This window comes from Cottoperca gobio, chromosome 6 (genome assembly GCF_900634415.1).
Source record: "Cottoperca gobio chromosome 6, fCotGob3.1, whole genome shotgun sequence".
Lineage (NCBI taxonomy): Eukaryota > Metazoa > Chordata > Actinopteri > Perciformes > Bovichtidae > Cottoperca > Cottoperca gobio.
This window is the reverse complement of record NC_041360.1, coordinates 15,723,260-15,743,862: the sequence shown is the minus strand read 5'-3', so window position 1 is coordinate 15,743,862 and position 20,603 is coordinate 15,723,260. Positions and strand designations below refer to the sequence as shown.

Here is a 20,603-nt window from a genome sequence, read left to right as displayed (position 1 = left end):
CCATATAGTGAAGTTTCCCTGTGTATAACAAGAGGGTTTACCCTCAGCCGGTTTGGATAGTTCCCACTATCTTACATTAGCCCCACTAAGTAAACTCCCTCCTAGTCTTCATGCAGCTACTTGCGGTGGGTATTTACGCACTAACCAACACTACGCACTGGGAAACATACACCTGTAACCTAGCCCACCTGCTACCAGCATGAACAATAGCTGGCACTAAAACCACAACTCTCCACAGTCCAAATGAGAATAACCTACAGCACTTATACATCAAACATAATCATACCAAAAATCCCAACAGATCATCCAATTTATCCTGTTCAGCCAGACAAAAGCACAGTGTCCTTTTCCTAAACACTCATCGAACAAACAAATGTTCATCTCAACCGGCAACAGCAAAACAAAAGAATCAGCCGGATCACATACTCGCATTTAACATTAAATCGAGCTTCAATGCGCCACTGAACTGTTCACGATTCGTAACCAAAGCACGCAACTAATTATTATATGCCAGAGAGCTACCCCGTACATTTGAACCATTCTATCAACGTTTTTAACCAGATCGCTTGGCGCAAACGGGAACAACACGGAACGAGCCCCCAATTTGTCACAACCCAGGCTCTAGGGCAGGACAAACAAACGGTAAGGACACGAAATGGCAAAATATACAAGTTATTTATTCACAAATAGGACTTGGATTGCGAAGCAAGTTATGAAAAGCAAAAGACAAAGCCAAAACAACGGGGTTTCCTGCTCAGGCAGGGAGAGAGAGCAGCATCGCGGATGCTGGGCCTTTTATGTCCTGAGGAGCGCTGCGCCCAGGTGCTCCAGATCTGACGGAGTACTGCCATCAGCTCCACTGACACCTTAAACAGATACAACACAGTGACTGACACAAGACAGGTTAAACAGGGGCCGTCACACAAGATAAATGGACAAAACATTCATGTAGCAGGCCTTTTGTCGTTTTCACTTATTGAAATGACCCATCAGCTGTAGCTAATTTAACGATAATACCATAAATAACCACCAACACTGTAGCTAATAGTGTCATTTCAGTTTCAGTCGTCAGAAAATCCCAGTTTATGCATATCATGAAAATAATTAAAGTTTATGATCTTAATTGTAAGTACGCTCCATCTGTTGGTTCAGAGTGTCATTTCCATCAACACCTTGTTAGACTGTCTGTTACGTTGCTGGTCTCACTTACAGGTTGTAGCTACATGTTGTGAACATTAATTCACTAAAATCATCATCATTAAAAACTAGTGTTAAATATCTGAGGCCTAGTTTTTTAGTTACTTACACATGTGAAGCTCAACCTAATTAGACTCACTTTTTAAAGGATGCAGATATGATGAGTACATTTGATACTGGATTCAGATTAAATACATTGCTATTGAGCCCCATCCCTAACATTAGAGCTTGCATCAGTTTGATTATGATTTTGCCTACTTGACATAATGTGATACAAATCAGATTTATTTTTATCTTCCAGTCCTATGGCTTGTTAATTCTCAGTCAACTTCTTTAATGCCTCATAACACCTCCCTCATGTATTCTTCCCCTTCGTTTCTCCTCTTCCTCAGGATGTAGCACAATTAGTGCCCCATTATAATTGGCGGCAGAAATAGTGTTGTACAGTCGTCCGTATATTACGCGCCTGCTTCTCGCATGTTCCTGGATAAGGGGGGGAAACAGGCTGTTGGCATCTCTATCCTGATAATTAGGTCAAGCCACCTGCTGAAGAAGCTGTTACCAGCTGCTGTCAAAGAGTCCCAAACCTCTCTGTGCTCCTTGTCTTCAATAGAGCAGCTGCAACTCTCCATCAGAGAGACGTATACTCTCTGGTCTTTTGCCCTTTATCCTCCATGTCTTCATCCTACCACCCAACTTCCCAACAATGGAGACTGTGGGTAGCTCCCTCGCGGCTCCAAGCAAACATCTGAGGCAGGATTACAAACAGATCACTGTAGCAGGGCTTTGCGACAACGACAAGGCTTTGCTCTGTTACATTAACTCCCACCATCTATCCGTTTTTCTCTCCCCTCTGTCTCCGACTCGCTCCTCTGCTGACCCGGTGTTCACAGAGCTGGCAGACTGCTTCCAGCATCACGGCCCTGTTTGAAAACATGCCCGGTCTGTTTATGGAATCCTATGGCACAGAAAGACCATCATTATTTTTGTAACAGCAGTCGAAGCTTGCATCACTGTAATATTTGAAAATCGCTAGCCTTGCACAGAAAAAGACCTGGCAGCATTGATTCAAATTAAAAGCTGATAATTTAAATGACATATGCAATTTACTGTCTGGTTACTAACAATACAGATCATTTCATTAATTAGGAGTGTGGATTTAAATCTGTTGGACATAAAACAAAATCAAATGGACTTTCAGTTGGAGCAAACTAATACTGATGCCATTTAGGTTAATGAGGGCTTTTACTGCTTCCTGGAATAGTCGTAGTGTGATGACACAAGGTTAATTGGACTCAAAGATTAAGTTACTGCATGTCAGGTTAAAGTAGCCTTATGCTACTGACATGTTTAGAGTAGTCACATTTATTTGACTAGAAAAGTAAGGCAAGCAACAATGCAAAGAACGAGATCACGGGTACAAGCGGCCAAAATGGGTTTTCTCAGATGGGTGGCGTCTCCCTTAGAGATCGGGTGAGAAGCTCAGCCATCCGTGAGAGACTCGGAGTAGAGCCGCTGCTCCTTTGCGTTGAAAGAAGCCAGTTGAAGTGGTTCGGGCATCTAGTAAGGATGCCACCTGGAACACCTCCATAGGGAGCGTCCAGCTGGGAGGAGACCCCGGGGGTGTATTCAACAAAAATAACATTTGAACTCTAACAAAATAGAAGCTGTAAGCTTCAATACATGGCTGAAGAAATGATCATGTGTCTAATAAAGGCCCAATGTAAACCTGTGCAACACACACAGGGGATTTGCATTATTTTGGCCTTTTTCACCACTGACCTTTAGATTTTTGAAAAACACAAGTGTTACTAATAACATTAACGATGGCTCTGTTCTATTATTATTATTATTATTATTATTATTATTTTCATTATCACACAGACTGTGCTTTATTAGCATCTCTGTAACGCTCCAGGTTACAGATTACACATCTTTCATCCTTATTAGTACATGGAGTCCGGTAACATCAGAAGAGTTGAACTCTTCATGAAATATAAGAGATGATGAAGTTTGAATTGACAGGGCCACCTCCTATATTGTTATGAACCTGTCTTCTATCCATTTACAAGTGTTGATTTAGACTAAATGCAATAGATGCTTTTGAAACAAACATTCCCGTTTTTTTTTATTTCCCTCACATCTGTTTGCTTTTCTCTGCTTTTATTATCACGCTCTAAAGTGTCACCCTCCAATATTTATCCATAAGGAGACATGCACACATGCAGAGTTTGTTCTTTTCCCAAAGTTTAATATGATGGCTTCACTTCACTGTTTTATATTATGTAAGAGGGCCGGATGTTTGGTTTTTTTAATTTTTTAGATGAAACAAAAAAAAGCATTTATTTCCATGACGGGGCTTGAATGTTCCAGCTCTGCCGTGTATCTCACTCGATAAAAACTTTTTTGTTCCTTTCCCATCCCACTGCAGGTGTGTTTTACTTAAGTGATTTTTCTCTGTATTGTCATCCAAAGAGTCATGGGATGTGGCAGCAGCCCCTGAATTATAAAAGAGGATAGAGATCTGTCGGGCACAGCAGATATTCAGTCCGTATATGTTCAGTTACTGTTTGCCTTTTTTATTTTATTTTACTTCTGATATGAAACTGCTAGTATGAAATATAATAAAAACAATGCAAAATACAAACAATTATTTGAATGATGGATTAATCAATGAGTCTATGAAATATACATCCAATGTAACGTCTTTAAATGTCTTGTTTTGTTCCGACAAACAGTCTAAACACAAAGTTATTCAATTTACAATGAAATGAGAGAAGCAGCAAATCCTCACATTTGAGAAGCTGGAAACGGAAAATGACAAAAGTTAAACAGTAATTAAGTATATAGATAGTATTTTTTTATCTGTTTTTCTCCTTTTTGTATATTAGGTTTTTAATGGGTGTTTTAATCCATGAAAATGTAGATATATAGTAAATTTAAGAATATAACATTCTCACCAATTAAAATAAAATTGGCTTCTACAAAACTGATTTATTTATTTACTGATATTTATGTTCTAACTCTGCATTCAATGTTATTTCAAGGGGCATTTTCCAAACTATTTATAGTCATAACAAGCCTTGTGCTTCTGACATTAGGAAGAGAAAGAGTGGAGAAGTGAAAGTCACTTGATTGTCCCGCTTCCTATAAATAATTTGGTTATCCGTCGTCTAGGATAAATATCAGGAGTAGTGAAACCTTCGGTGAGCCCTGACGTTGCCCTCCAATTTCAGGCACGACCTCTCGGAGGCTTAGATTGAGCCAGAGATCAGCTTAACGTGACAGGGTGTTGAGGGGAAGGGAGCCGCTGAGAAGCCGCTATGTCGGCCCAGTTGATGCAGTAAACCTGACTGCTTCATCCTCGGGGTCAAAATGTTAATAGTTTTAAATGTGTCCTTAGGCTGCACTTTTTTTTTATTATGAAGCATCCATTTGGAATCGGTGAAACGCTTGTCTGCTTTGGTGCAAGTAAGAAGTTGAGTAGATGAGAAGAAGCTGTTTTGACATCAGATCGCAGCCGGACGTGTGCAGAGGGCTGGTTTCAAAGTTGAGATGATTTGACGTAAGCGGAAGTTGAAGCAGGATGATCCTGATGTAATGGCATTTCAATGTGAGTTGAGAGCCTACTTTAAGCTTTGGCTTGTTATTTAGGTCATGGCTGTGTAGAGCCAACCGGGTTACTAAAGGGTACAGCTGACTATCAAACCATCTCAAGTGTTTTTTCACTCTGTAACAATAAACACAATGAAATAGACGATCAACAGAGAAATTAAAAAAACACCCAGTAAAACCTCCTGCTCTGTGAATAATGTTGACGTTGATACTAAAAGCCACTCAGGTGGGCCGAGGCTTCACTTCCCTGGGTGAAAGCTGCTGTGTAATGCTGTTAGTACTTACTTATGGATCACCGAAGATTTGGTAGCTGTTAATATCCCCTGTACCTTATCAGAATACACCTAAGAAGCGACTTTTGCATGACTTTTACCTGTTTGTTATTAATCCTGCAAGCATGAAGCGGACTGAGTTCACATAACCGCTGTCTGCAGAAACTATTGTCATCCTCAGATTAAGTCTGACGTTTGGATTTTGTCACACTGAATGTGTACTACATTTAAAGTAAATTGTAATTAATCTCAGTAAGGGGATTTATTCATTTAGATTAGCTACATTTCCTCCTAGCAAGTTTGTATTTGCTGCTTTTTACAGGTTCACAGCATCAGAGAGTCAGTGTGCAAGGGTCTGCAGGATTACGGTGTTAGTAGTATCGTCAAAAGATTGAGAAAGAGGAAGTGCTGCTTCAGTTGAATATTGTTTGAGAAATGTAAGATAAGAATGTCCCCTGAGACAACCTGAAGACAAATGACTTGAGATTGAGGTCAGATGTGACAGCAGAAAAAGTCAATGAAATGGGAAAAGACAAAACTTTACAGAGACTGCACAACCTGCTTTTTAGTATTGTTTTTTTCCTGAAATGTATTTGATTAACCTTTACAGAATTGATATAGATAATAATATAGATCACTATGATCATCGCTAATAACATGTTGATGTTTAGCCTCACTCACTCACTGTGTTATTAGCAGATAAAGTGGGCAGTAAACTGAGAACTACAGGTTATGTAATGACATGGTTGAATAGCTTCTTACTTATCACTTTCATTTCTTGTGAAAAACTGTAGCAGGTTGTGAAATGTAAAGTCAGAGCACATACAACATCTTGTGTGTATCAAAAGTCAGGAAAAAGACAATTTATGCAGCATCTACATGTAACATCAATGCTGATAACTCAGCTGTGTCCTCCCCCTTAACAACAGAGCATTGATTGACAAGTTGTCCACCAATAACTCTGATTGCATGTGGAAATTGTAAATCATGGACGACTTTGTCGGAGTGTAGAACTCCATGCTTATTAACTACCTAGCTTGTCGTCAGTAGTCTGGCTACAGTGGCAGGGTCAGAACTGCTTGATGCATTTTTGAGGAACGATGAAAAGTGTGACATAAGTGCAACCAGTTATCAAAATCAGGTGGTAAACTGTGCCAAAAGTTGGATGACTCGCTCGGCACAGCCCTCAATATTAAGCAATATTTACTTCTGTTTCTCACATCACCAGGTGACGACATGTTAAGCTAGTGTTGCTATCACCGGCAGCATGAAGCCTAGCCCACCAATCAAGCAGTCTCTCTCAGCCACCTCTCCTCAGCAAGCAACAAAGACATAACATAACATCCCCAGCTAATAACATGCTAGCTAACAACATACAGTTAACAACCAATAATGTTTTCTAAGAACTAGATACTATTACCCTTTTTCCACCAAAATTGCCGCGTATATGCAGGTTTCTTTAATGCAAGAAAACCCGCACAAAATAGGCGATAGACTCCCTTCCAAGTACATGAGTATCCCTTTCTGGTTATTTTTCTGGTGTGCCACGTTCGACAGCAAGGATTTACCAGATAGCAAGGTAAACCGTAAAAAGCAGCATGGAGGCCAGTGAAAATGTTACATCGGTTACTTATAGCTGTTACTTATTCAGTCTGTCTTTCAAACTCTTAAACCAGTTTGTGATTTTTGAAACGAATACTAACAAAGGTAAAATGACTGTTTCTGTAAATGGAGTCTGGTGGCTTTGAGTAGAGCATATTAATTGTATGTTTTGCACGTCAATAATTTAAAATAGTTGTCCAAATCCTTGTTGATTTTATTCATTATATATTTCAATGCGTCAAAGCATTGCGACAAAAAAGGGGCATTAGGGAAAGTTGGCGTGTCACATCACTGGCGATCGGCGCTGAAAAGACTTGAAAATTGGTCATTTGTCTGGAAATGAATGCCCATTGTAACCTTTCCCACTATAGAAAAAAGCCACATAGTAGTTGGTGTTGGTTGTTTTTTTTGTCCAGTGGGAAAGGAGCTTATTTAACATCTCTTCATGAAAACCTTCATTTAAAATTTCATAAACCCTCATTTTCAATATTAATTATTCACAGACCAAATAGCTTTAAACACCACAGATAAGAAGCTGTGAAGTTTGTGCTTTTCCTCACAAAAAAATGCCTTTAACTTATCAAACCCAGTTCAGAAAACATTTAGCCGTTCTCCTGCATACCTGGGAACAGCTTCATGCTGTTTCTGTGTAGTTAATGAGAAGAGAGGAAGCGTGTTGCCAGTAAGCAGACATGTGGTTGTGAGGTGTGGTATGTGTGAGTTTAGGTGTGTTTGAATATTTTGTGCAACTGTCAGTGTGAGTGAAGCCACTTTACTTCAATGGACATACAGGAAATGGCCTGTGCTCAGTCTGACATCTCTGGCCTGTTTGAGTGTTTCTCCCGAGTCTCTTCAGTCTTAAAAATGTCTTTACGCTTTTTTACATGAGGATGTTATAGCCTGATGTACGGCAGAGGAGGAAGACAGGGCGTTTGTTTGAAAGCTCTTTAAATCATGTAGTCTTCAAAGTTTATAGTCACTTTAAAATAACCTTGAAATCTTGTGTCTGCTTTATGCACTTCTTCGGTCCCGAGACTCTTTTTGTTCCTGCTCTCAATTGACCTTCCGACACATAACTCATGTTAAGGCCCCAGAGATGGAGAGCTGAAACTTTGTCTCTTGGCTTTATTTTCATTTAGCTCACTTTCTGCTTCATTCTGGCCCATTATGGAGATGGCACAATCTGTTGTTTGGCCTCCAACATCGCACTGTCCCTCTGCTCTTATTTAGCTCAGGGGATTACCGAGCCAACTTGGAATTCCTCTTGTACAGTGAGAGCAGGAAATAAACTGAGGACCGTGCAGGCGTAATGAATCTGACATTTTGATTACCATTAGCTTTTGTGTTTAACCTCACGCTGTGTTGGCTTACAATCGCAACCCATTGGCCTGGATGGTCTAAGGCAGAGGTCTTCAACAGGGGGTCTGTGACCCCTAGGGGGTCTGCAGAGATACTGCAGGGGTGTCGCAAAGGTTTTGGTTGATTTAGACAATTGTTATATAAAAAAATATATATATATTAACATGAATCCAACATATTGTAAATGTAAATGGAGGCAAAAGACGTTATCTTTCAGTCAGCAATGCACACATTCAGTATTAATTGAATAGCTTAGTATTGAATGCACAATAACATGGTATCTATGTTTATACTTGGCACTAGGCCCAGTTTAATATAAATCCCTGCTCCATCTCTCCATCAGTTTGGGGGTCCCTAGCCTGAAAAACGTTGAAGACCCCTGGTCTAAGGAAACTAAACGTTGCTTTTTGAATGCCCATTATCTTTGAGGAGGACCCTGTTCTGAATGGCATTAAATCGGCCTCTCACTGGGTTTCACTGGGCTTCACCTGGCTCCACATTAGCCTGTTACAGTTATCATCTCCCCCCAATATAGCTTAATCTTACTATGGTGTTTTGGCTGAGCCATTACGAAAATCCCAAAAATGGAGGCACGTGTATGTGATCACATGTATGTGGAAACGCTCTGTGACGATAAATAGTGTGACATCAAGGACCTTCCATTCTTGCTAAACCACAAATAATACATGTGAAATACTCTGATCCACAGTTTGCACAAGATCCAAAAATATCTCTTTCTGTTCTTTGAAAAGAATACGTGGGCATTTGTATATTCAACATTTATTTTAGGTCAATTTTTTATGTGTAGCTCGTAGGATACGGGATGCATCTGTGGGTTAATTAATATCTGGAAAAGGACCAGCGTCATGGACAGTAGCTTTCCCAGCCTTTTCTACTGGTCTCTAAAGAAATTAGAGGGAAGCAAAAACAATAGAGCCAAGCTTTGTTATTGAATTACATCTGACATGTTCCCCTGAGAGTATAATTCACAGGATACTAAAAGGCTCAGCCAAACTACAACGTGAACAAATTAGTTTGTTTTGTACTTATCTCATAACAGGACCGCTGGAAGGGAAAAGGGTTTTTGAGGACGTTTAGAAAAGTAGTGTGTTATAAAGATTACCCCGTGGCTGTGGTAGTGTATTGCCCTTCATGGAAATTGAATGTGGTTGACTTGGGTTTTGTTTTTTCCGTTTCTCTTTAGCTTTATCCTGTTGTGACAAACACGAAATGCGTCTCTTCACAGCTTGTACAGGCAGTGTTTTTGTCTATGACCTGAGAGCAAAGGTCAATTCTTTGAAATAAGATAAGGAGAAAGAATAACTGCTGCACTGAGGTGGATGGACATCAGATGTTTGTAATAACATAATCACGTATGTCAGTGTGTGCCCAGGTAAAATCGGCTCTTATTTATGGTCACACGCTGTTAATAATCTCTGCGCTGCTCTTTTCTGTGCGCAAAATAATACCTTAAAGGAGCAATCTGACATTTTGGGAAATATTCTTACCTATTCACTTTCTTGCTGAGCGTTAGATGAGAAGATACCACTCTTCAGCAAGAAAGCAAATCATTTTATTTCCCAAAATGTTGAACTATTCCTTCAAGCCACACTGGAGAATGTAACACGTATAGCAGCTCCCAAAGAGGTAACAAGAAAGTTGTTGTTTTATCTGGAGCACCTCACAATAAGTAGATTAGGCTCTGGTTGGTAGAAGGAAAAAAGCTGAAGCAATGTTGGACTTTGATACTTTGCTTATGTTATGACTATAAGTTCCTGTTCATGTTCATGCCAGCTTAATCCTATTGTGGGGGACTCAACTTGCTGCATGCTTTTTCTTTCAGCTGGCTTTGACCTCAAAACATTTATTTGAAAGAAATATCAAAAATATCTTCATCTTTCATGTGAAGATTATCAACAACTTCAAAATTGCTTTTACCTTGTTTCTCGTGCAGAATCTGCAGATTGATGATAAGCAGGCATGGTCCCTCGTAGATTAGTGATCTCTTCCACATGCGAGGCTTGTGCTGTGGCACAATGTTATCATCAAGGAGACAGCTTTTCTTAAAGAAACCAGGGGTAGGAACAAATCTCAGTGGAAACATTTATCCTCTCGTGGTGGTGGTGGAGGACTCGTGGGCCAGCTGAGCTGTCATTTCCTGCAAGGTGATTTCACTAACTGAATTTCCTTTTTGAGGTTTCCTGTGGTGAAAGCAATTGTGGTGATGTTGCTATGGGAAAACAACACTCGAAAACAGCGAGGGTACAGGCCTAATTTGCAGCACCACAGGCAAATGTGCTAGTCACATAGCGACTGCAGCCCTCCTTTGTGAAAGTGCTGTTAAACTACACAGTTTTGTTGGTATATAGTAAAAAAATAAACACAACACAACAGCTCTTTCCTATGTGTTTGTTGGTGTGAACCCCTCGCTCTGTCTGTATATAGAGATGGTTCAACGCTGTTGTTTGTCAATAAAGTTTATAACAATTGTGCTCGGTCTGAATGCAAAACTGAAATCGGAGGATATTAGACTTCTTTTCGTATTGAAGCTGGCTGAAGGAAGAGGGAAAAACCGGTCATGTTTTGGCGCCTCATGGACACACGTCTGTATCTTCATTCATTTCCGTGCTGATCTGACTGTCAACCACAAAGATGTTTCAGTTACGCTTATGAAAAAGAAAGCCGTATGTTCCCATCCCGACATGAAAGCCCCTTTTTCTTTTGTTTCACTGCCCGCCGTGTGGAAATAAGTCTGTTTTTACAACGTTGTAGGTAGCGAGCCACACCTAACAAATCTGTGAGCCGTTTCCTTTATGTGAAGAATAAACTATGGTGTGAATGAGACTACAATTATGTGAATGTGTCGACTTCCTTCCTACTGTATGTGGGTGGTCAAGCAGACCAAGCATTCACTCTCGGCACTAACACAGACGCACAGAGCTTATTCACAGTTTCCACGCTTGTTCATTAAGTGGCTGCTCCTGGCATTCAAACAGCATCTTACTTGAGGCTCCTTGCGGATAGCAGCAATGTTCAGGCCAACCTGCAGCCAGTAAAAGGAGATGTTTTCTAATGCTGCAGGGCAGGAGGAGGAAGTGGAGTAGCAGAGATGATATCGTTTTTATTTTGATGGTAATTTGTAGTAAGCATTGCTGTTTTTGTGAGCTGCAAACTTGGAGCAAGATCTGGTTTGTCGCTGTGTGCCAGATACAAGTCCAACAGTGCTAATAATACCATAGATTACACGACATACAGTCATGGAGAAATTTGTCTCCCAAATTGAGCTTAGAGTCTTCATTATCTGCCTGCAGTCTGAGTCGCAGCGCCAGACTTTCACTCCGCTCTAATGCCGATTATGGATATAGCTCCACGTTTTATTTCCAGCTGCCCGCCAGAGCAGATTGGGACAATACTGGTTTATGTTGCCAGGTGTCGTCATCACAGTGTGTCTGCATCTGTTTGTTCACTGCGTTAACCTGCGAGGGTGAGAAAGCTGAAGCATGTGATCGACTACAGTCGCCACCGCTGCACTTGCTTTGTAGTTTAAACTGGCTGATTTGATCTTTCATGACCAGTCCAAATGTTTCCCTGTTGTCTCGCTTCACACTTAACCTAAGGTTTGGCTGAAGTTAAGCTAAAATGGCAACTATTCTCTGCTTCCGGCTTCTCAAATATGGAGTTTTCTGTGTTTTTATATCATTTTAAATTCAATTTCTTATTGGGTTTTGGATTGTTTGTTGATCAAAGGAAAACATTTGGAGACTTTTTAACATTTTATGGACTAAAGAATGATGGGCCTTCCTCATTGCTCAGCATTCACAATAAAATGTTGATTTTTAACTTTTATGAATTCACTGACATTGTCGCTTGCCACACTGGGCTTTTTTTTTTTTTTTTATGTTTTTTTTAAATGAAATATTAATGTCCCATCAGAGCAGGAGATGTGTCTCTTTGTCTCACCAATATACATAAATAATAGGCATGAGCAGTTCATCAGCAATATATGTGCAAAACGTATTGACCCCGACATGAGGACATTTATTGCACTTTGTACAAAGGATCCCTTATATGTTTACTAGAGGTGTTTTATAGCGTCACTCAGAAAGCATTAACATTATTACACAGCATCTTGCGATTTTGGCTGCTGACCCACACTATAATATTCACAGCTGTTCTAATAAAACAAGCCTCCTTGTTTTCTCCCCCCCATAAATGTATTTCTGAAAGCATCAGGTGAATAAAATGAGACCAAACAAACCGGCTAAGTTGATATTGGTTTCTGTGCAGGAATCCTCTTTTCTACTCTCGTGTTCGGGCCCGCCTGTGGCTTCATCCTTGGCTCCCTCTGCACCAAGTTCTACGTGGATGCTATCTTCATCGACACCGGTGAGTTTAATATTTCTCCAGTGTTGCATTATTTTACCGTCTCGCTCTCTGTGTACGTGATGTATTGACCGCTGCTGTGCCTCTCCACAGATGAGCTGGGCATCACTCCAGAAGACCCACGGTGGATCGGGGCCTGGTGGGCAGGCTTCCTCCTGTGTGGTGCCTTACTCTTTAGCTCAGCTCTCTTCATGTTTGGTTTCCCTCAGTCTCTGCCGACCAAGGAGAGAGAGGACGGGGGAGACAGTGAGCAGGTCATGCTTCCTCCCTCTCTGAGTGCAGACTATGAGACTCCAAAGCCGAGCAATGGGGTTGTACGCAACCACGAGCCTGCCAACAGCCCCACCTGCTGTCAGCAACTCAGGGGTGAGTGTGCAACATCCAGTGTAGCACTGCGGTATTGTCATGCAAGATTAATGCACACTCTTTTATTTTTTATTTTATTTTTATAAATGACCTATATTGATGAATTGATTTTCTATATTTGTCAAAGGTGAATAACACTGAAATGTGAAACAGTTTGGTCTAACTGAGTATTCAGTATTAGTATTCAGCTCTTATGATTAAGTAAAAGTAGTAATACCACAATAAAAAGAATACTTTGTCACAAGTGAAGTGAAGTGCTGTGCTGGAAACATTACTTAAGTAAAATTACTATCAGCAAAATCTACTTAAAGTATTAAAAGTAAAAGAACTCATTATGCAGATTGTCCAAAAATAGAAAGAAAGCCTGTAAAACCTTGAAACCTGCATCTTATCGATAGAGTATCCACCAAGTAATTAGTAATAAATATTGTATTATATTTATTACATAATATTATTATGTTTCTTGTTTGCTCAACAAAACTAAATGAGATTATAGCAGACCTGTCTGTCCTGCTAACCAACCTGCTCAGATGTTAATGATCATCCTTCCTCATTTCTTTCCGACTAGTGATCCCCAAGGTGACCAAGCACCTCCTGTCGAACCCAGTGTTCACCTGCATCGTCCTGGCAGCCTGTATGGAGATCGCGGTCGTCGCTGGCTTTGCAGCCTTTCTGGGGAAATACCTCGAGCAGCAGTTCAATCTCACCACCACCTCAGCGAACCAGCTGCTAGGTTTGTGTTCAGAGCAAACGCGCACAAGCACACACGTACTATATACCGTTTACCAGTATGATAAACAGGTCAACTTTTATGTTTAAGGTATGACAGCCATTCCATGTGCCTGTCTGGGGATCTTCATGGGCGGTCTGCTGGTGAAGAAGCTGAACTTGTCTGCATTGGGAGCCATCCGCATGGCCATGCTGGTCAACCTGATCTCCACCGCCTGCTACGTCTCCTTCCTGTTCCTGGGCTGCGACACCGGTCCCGTCGCAGGAGTGACTGTCCCATACGGCAACGAGTAAGAGAGAAGCTGGAAATACAGCAGCCGTTTGTTTTTGATTAGCCATTTGTATACAGATTAAGGCAGAACCAAGAGAAAGGTGAGGGGTTGTGAGATCAGGAAAGTAGTAAAAACATATTATTATTATTCTAAAAGTTGATATTTACTTATACTAAACTACTTCTACTATTGGTCTAGATTTCACATTCTCCCCACTATATTTTTTCCTTGTAACTTACTGTATTATCTTACTTATTCAGGAGAAATTATTCAAATGAATTAAACTGAATGTCAACTTAAACAAGTTGACATTTCTTCATATGAAGGGATTTACCAGCCAATATAAAGTTGGGAACAACCGGGTTAGAGCAGTATTAGTGTTCTGTAAATAGTGACTGTATGACATCTTGGGCTGTAACAGTCACGCTGTCTTAATTTGATCTGGTTTCCAAAAGTTTAACTTCCTGAATAACTGGTCTGACTACGGGCTCCGTTACACCCAAGATTTTCAGGACAGTATGACAAAGCAGATTTTGTAGCAACTAACCAATCTCATTCAACTCATACCACAGGTTTATTTCCTAGTAATTTACTGAATTATTTTACTAATTCAGTAATCTAAAATAATATTCAAATAAAAAATAGGGGGGGGGGGGCGTCATTAAACTGGTGACATCTACGAGTACAAGTAGACATTTCTTCGGTTTAAGGGATTCACAAGCCAACATAAAGTTGGGACCAACTGGTTAGAGCAGTATTATTGTTTTAATAGTGACTTTATGACGCCTTGGACCGTAACACAGGTTTCAAAAAGTTACATTTCCTGAATAACTGGTCTGACTACGGGCTCCGTTTCACCCAAGATGTTCAGTACAAAGTATGACAAAGCAGGTTTTGTAACAACTAACCAATCACATGCAACTTCAGCAGATCAAAAAAAGTATTGTTTGTGAAACGAGGTCAAACAGTTTATCCCTAGGAGGAAGTAAGTTAAGTTCAGTATCAAAGAGAAAGCTATACTACAGATTATAAACCATAAACTATAGATAATGTCTAATTATATTATTGTATACTCTCGATAGTTTCGGTGAGTTTTTATACCATAGATAGTGCATTTCTGTCCTATAAGGTTGTTGTACTAAATAAACATGAGCTGTAAACATTACAGCAGTGAAAGGGAACACTGCTGCCAAGGTTACAGGACTTTATTGGAGGTGAACTGCAGAGGGTCTAAAAGTGCAAATAAAAATTATTATCACTGCCGGTCATTGGGGCGCTGTGGGAATACTTTTTATTATTAACAACTTTGTGTCATCTCATCGAGTCTATAAAAAGAGTTTCTATTCAGAAAGTGGCCTTGTGTTCCCAGCGTCTGCACAGACTGAATACAAATGCAACAGACTTCACCGGCCCCATGAAAGAGTTTGAGAGCTAAATCATTATGCAACAGGACATTTCATCCATTTTTATATTCATGAGTGTTATGACCCGGCTCTTAGGGCAAAACAAACAGGAGTCACAACGTGATAAAGTTTTAACAAAAACGTATTTTATTGAACCAAATTAAGTAAAGTTCAAGTGACGCATAAGGATTATAATGAGGTGGGGTGTGGATGTCAGTATAATCAGGGTGTAGGGTGGATGACTGATGGATTGGTGCTGTGTAAGGTGCAAAACAAAGCATAACAATAAACTGAAAGCAACTTACTAAACCAAATAAATGGGTGCCTGAAGGGAGGAATGAATTACACTTCTGTTATAATCTGTTTAAGTAAAGTTAAGTAAAAGTTAATTTATATAACACTTTTTTTAATACAGGTTACAAAGTTCTTTTAAGGAAACACAAATGCCAAGCGCAGAGCAAATACAAGAGAAAGATACACAAGTCCAAAATACATAGACACAAAGCATACAGCAACCAGTCAGCTCACAGATCAAAATCGTCTCGAGCTGAGTTGTTTTAAATGTTTCCGAGATTAGTGGCAATACAATACCTAATACCGATACCAAAAACACTCGTGCATTTCAAGAGAAAATAGCTAAAAATGATGGGTTCCAGTTTCTCAAAGGTCACGTCATGGTTTTCTCACTCTTCTAGTAAATTGGATATTATTGGGTTTTTGACTTGAAAGGGATTTTGATCAAATAGCAATTAGAAAATTAGAATAATGGCCATATTAATCGATAACAAACATCATTATTAGTAGCAGCCCTAATCACAACAATGCTCAACATGACAATATCATCATATCAACCATTGTAGACCTGAGCTGCAGCAGGGAGGAAGAAAAGAAAGTGGAAGGGGAATAATTTATCCTTTTTGCGCAGTAAATATTTAAGGTACTTAACCCTGAGTTGCTCCAGGGAGACCGTCCCTGTAGTTAGTTCGCTGTAAGTCGTTGTGCAAGACATGTAATGTAAAAACGTATCTTAAAAAGGATGCATTCCACTCCATAACTATTGAGTACAAGAACATCCACTCGTGTTATGTGGTACATGGAAATGTCAGGGACCCTCCAGGCCTGTGTGTCCCCTCCCCTTTGGATTAGATCACTGGGCATGTGATTAATCAGAGGCTGTTGAAGATCCTTTTTATTTTAGCACTGAGCCATTTTAGGAAGACATTTGTCCAGAAGGTTTGATCTACATGAGTCCACTGGCTGCCCCAATAAAAACATACTTGACTGGTTTTGATACTTTTTGTTCTACAGAAACATTTTGGTCTGTTACGAAAACAGCATGAAGAAATAATACACGGTCATATAGTTGCCTTTTTATTTTCAATGTGAAAGCCGTATTTCTGTCCGTGTGGTGGTCATGTAGAAAGACTTTAGGGCTTTACTACTTTTACATTTGAAAGCCTGAACCCAGCCTGCTCCAGAGCAGGTTATCTGTGCAGTGCAGTTTCCATGGAGATGTTAACTGATGGAGAGTGCTTCTTCGATTTTAGTTTGTGCCTCATATAGATATAGTTGGTTCTTTAGGTCGGAAAGGCTGCTCAGTTTTCTCTGTCTCTCTGTTCAGGACTCTGCGGATGGGCGAGAAACCAGAAGCTCAGTGCATCAGTCAATGCAACTGCTTCACCTCCTCCATCAGCCCTGTGTGCGGCTCCAACGGTGTCACCTACCTGTCCTCCTGCTTTGCCGGCTGCACCCGGACAGGCAGCGCTCGGACCGGCTCCAACATCTCTCAGGTCTTTACCCTAAATCTTGTGGTAGAGATTAGTAATCTTGTGATTGTACCACAAATAACCCACCAAATAAATACATACAGATGATGCAAACTTTTCTCTGAACTTCTTAAAATGTGCTACATAATTTGACATTCAAGTTTAAATTAAAATTTTAAAAAAGAACAATATTTCATACCCCTGTCGTCAGCCGTCACATGCTTGTCCACCAAGCGGTGCTGTGGTTGTTACCAGATCAGATACCGACTGCAGATTAGTGACTTTTATATTCAAATCACATGCAGAGAGCGTCTCTCAGCTCAGAGGCACTAAATCTCACTACAGCTGCTGTAGCAGTGCAAATATATCAAGTACAAATCACTTAGTTCTGTGTTGAAACCCGGCTGTCCTGTGAAAATCGTGTGCACCGGTTGGAACACGTTTTCCAAGTGTCTCGTCTTCTTGCCTTCACAGAACCTGACGGGATGTGCTTGTGTATCCTCTGAGAGTGAATTCGCCACAGCGACTCCGGGGAAATGTCCGACGCCTGGCTGCCAGGAGGCGTTCCTCACCTTCCTGTGTGTGATCTGTGCCTGCAGCCTGGTCGGCGCCATGGCCCAGACGCCCTCTGTTATCATCCTAATCAGGTATGTGTGATATAAACGTGCGAGTAGTGTTTGTGAGTAGGTATGTTCTATAAGGACAAAAACACTATCATTTATTGTATTTTCTTCTCTTGAAGGACCGTGAGCCCTGAGCTGAAGTCGTACGCACTCGGAGTGTTGTTTCTTTTGCTACGACTCCTCGGTAAGAACTTTATCAGATAATTGATTTCAGATACTAAAGGTCTGTCTCAATACTCACACTCTCAGCATTTGCCAGAGTGTGGAGGTTTACCAGAGCTCACTGGAACACGCTTACATAATCTCGTCACTCGCGCCAACACAGGCCTCAATTAACCTGAGATGCTTTGACAGTTTTATGTATTTCTCATAGCGACAAATCGGATCCACCCTTACAGCATTACAGTTGATGACACCGTAAAATCAGATGCACATGTGGGAGGAGTAATGGCATTATGAATGTCTAAATCGAGTTATCGAGAAGCACGCAGGTCTACTGTTACAGGTCATAAAACCATATGTTATTTTTGAAATATCTGTTTGGGAAGTGTCGAGGGAAGGAACACATTTTCTGAAATGGTTGATAAAAGGATGTTTTATTTAATATTTGTGTGAAGATTTAGTTTCAGACAAAAAGTTAACCGTCTGCTGCCTGTAGCTTCATGTTTACCGCACATGCATGAGTGCTACCGATCTTATCATCTAACTCTCTGCAAAATGAAGCGAATCATTTCCCAAAATGTCAAAATATTTCTTGGATGAAAGAATGATTTAAACAAGAAAAGAAAAAGGCCATTCACATAACATAAAGGAGTTATTTTCTTATCTTTTGAAGTTATTTTAGTGGAAACAGAAAGTTTGTGGGCTCAGTCTGGGTTTCTGTTTTGCAGGATTCATCCCACCTCCTCTGATCTTTGGTGCTGGGATCGACTCTACTTGCCTTTTCTGGAGCACAGACTGCGGCGATAGGGGGGCTTGCCTGCTGTACGACAACGTGGCTTACAGGCATCTGTACGTGAGCCTCGCCATCATCCTCAAGGGCGTCGCCTTCCTCCTCTACACCACCACGTGGTATTGCTTGCGCAGGAACTACAAGAAGTACATCAAAAGTCACGAGGGCTACATGACGCCGACTGAGTTTTACCCCTCTCTCACAGAGGGCCCCAAACCAGTCGACAGGACAAAGTTTATATATAACCTAGAGGACCATGAGTTGTGTGAAAATATGGAGTCTGTTTTATAGTTTGTTATCCAAGAAAAGGACAATGTGGACATTCATATTCTGTCAAAGGAATATTTTATTCTTCTTTTCTTGAAAGGATAGGAAAAAAGTTTTTGATAAAGGCAATCTATTTAACCGGCCGGTTCAGGTCACAGGAGACGTTGCTCTCCACTGCGCTCCATGTCCTCGATAAGCTTTCAAGGGTCCATTTTAGTCGTTTACGTTTCGGCGAGGTGTTGTCCAGTGTTGCCGGTGAATTCCTGTGTTGACTCGGTGGTAGCAGACGACTGCAGTGCTGTCTGGCTCAGTCCTAGTTGATCATTAGTGAGTGGACCTGATGCTATTACAACTAGTTGCCATATCGTTTTAGGTCTGTCATGATTCCAGTGATCTTTGTGAAACATGACAGTTTCCTTTCAGTCAGTGCACTGTGTGTTCTGTCTGTCACTCTCTCAAAAATTGAGATTTATATGATTAACAAAAAAAGTTTGGGTGGTTCTTCAGTTATTCTTATTTAAAAGTTGCCAAGTGTTTACAAACTAATAGTTCACCAGTTAATGCATTTTAATTCAATGCAGAAAAGTTTGTTATGAAAAGAGAACAGAAACCCCCTGACAGGGTTATTATAGTGGCCTATTAGATGTTTTAACTGTCAGAAGATTAAGTCTAATAACTTAAAGGTAGTGTGTCCATGTTATCATGCACTGTTCAGTTATTTGTTATCTTGCTGGATCACAGGCACTGTTTTTGATACTGTTTAGACTAGACTGTGAAGTCTTGTCTCATAGGTGCAATTCATATCTGATACATCCATGTTTATTACTAGTTTTGTGTCAGACTGCAGGTTTGTTTTTCATTATAGCAGTTTGTTTCATATCCATGTTTGCTTTTACATCCGCAGAGTTTATTCAGCCTAACACGTCTTAATAAGGGATTATTCATATAAGAATGTTAATTATATATTCTTTTGACTTTTGCACCAAGTGGAAGAGCAATTAAGAAAATCAAGAGTAATGTTTCTGTGTTTGGACATTCAAGTAAAAGAGATGAGGAGTAATATATAGGTGTCATTAGGCCCAGAATGTTTTATTAGGTTGTGTTTGAAAGGACAGTATAAATTATATATAATCTAATTGTCTGAGATGTGTGTCTGATGACACAGAAGATTTGGGACAATTCATAGCCATGAAAGGAGTATGTTGCTATACTGTGGTTATAAAAAATAGTTAGGCCATTGTTATCTGGGATAAGAGTTACAGAAATGCTACAGGAGTTTGTGTTTGAAAGGTAACACAAAGAACACACTGAATTTATTCTTGGACATTTATTTGAAGACCTCAGCACATACTGTACTGTTACTCTACTGATCTCTCTATATTTACAGTTTTGACATTGTCCCTTTTCTTACACTTTTTGTATGGCAACATATCGTTTATTTTACTCTGGAAATAAATTATTTTTCAGAAAATAAATTTAAATTTGAGTGATCTTGCATTCTTTTTAATCATTTTGTCATGAACAACCTACACACAACAAATGTTAACAAAACAAGACGCATTAAAAAAAGAAATGTAATCCAATAAGGGCCATGTACATGGAGGAAACAAAAAAATATAAATAATTATTAGAAATATATAAGATATTTTATAATTATATTATAGTTTATAATTCAATTATACATAACATAAGACACAAACAAAGATGAATACTCATCTCTGATCTACGATACATATTTTATAGAATTACATTGTTTCCTATCCTGTTCCTTTAACCTTAGAACAAATGTTGAAGCAC

At 39.9% G+C, this 20,603-nt stretch overlaps 1 protein-coding gene and 1 long non-coding RNA gene across 2 annotated transcripts in view; one reads left to right on the top strand and one right to left on the bottom strand.

Annotated features, from left to right (window-relative positions):
* Positions 1-20,301, top strand: part of slco3a1a (solute carrier organic anion transporter family member 3A1a) — a 36,450-nt gene extending 16,149 nt beyond the window's left edge. Inside the window, exons 3-10 of the mRNA XM_029434217.1 lie at positions 12,333-12,431; positions 12,522-12,794; positions 13,363-13,527; positions 13,615-13,813; positions 16,820-16,988; positions 17,439-17,611; positions 17,707-17,771; positions 18,478-20,301. Of these exons, the coding sequence (XP_029290077.1) occupies positions 12,333-12,431; positions 12,522-12,794; positions 13,363-13,527; positions 13,615-13,813; positions 16,820-16,988; positions 17,439-17,611; positions 17,707-17,771; positions 18,478-18,830 (1,496 nt within the window). The 3' untranslated portion in view covers positions 18,831-20,301. The remainder of the gene's footprint in view (positions 1-12,332; positions 12,432-12,521; positions 12,795-13,362; positions 13,528-13,614; positions 13,814-16,819; positions 16,989-17,438; positions 17,612-17,706; positions 17,772-18,477) is intronic.
* On the bottom strand, positions 1,076-10,095 carry LOC115009910 (uncharacterized). The gene is made up of 3 exons (XR_003832399.1): positions 9,984-10,095; positions 2,027-2,155; positions 1,076-1,945 (listed from the first exon to the last, which is right to left on the bottom strand). It is a non-coding gene; the product is annotated as an uncharacterized LOC115009910 (long non-coding RNA).
* Positions 20,302-20,603: the final 302 nt, after the last annotated feature.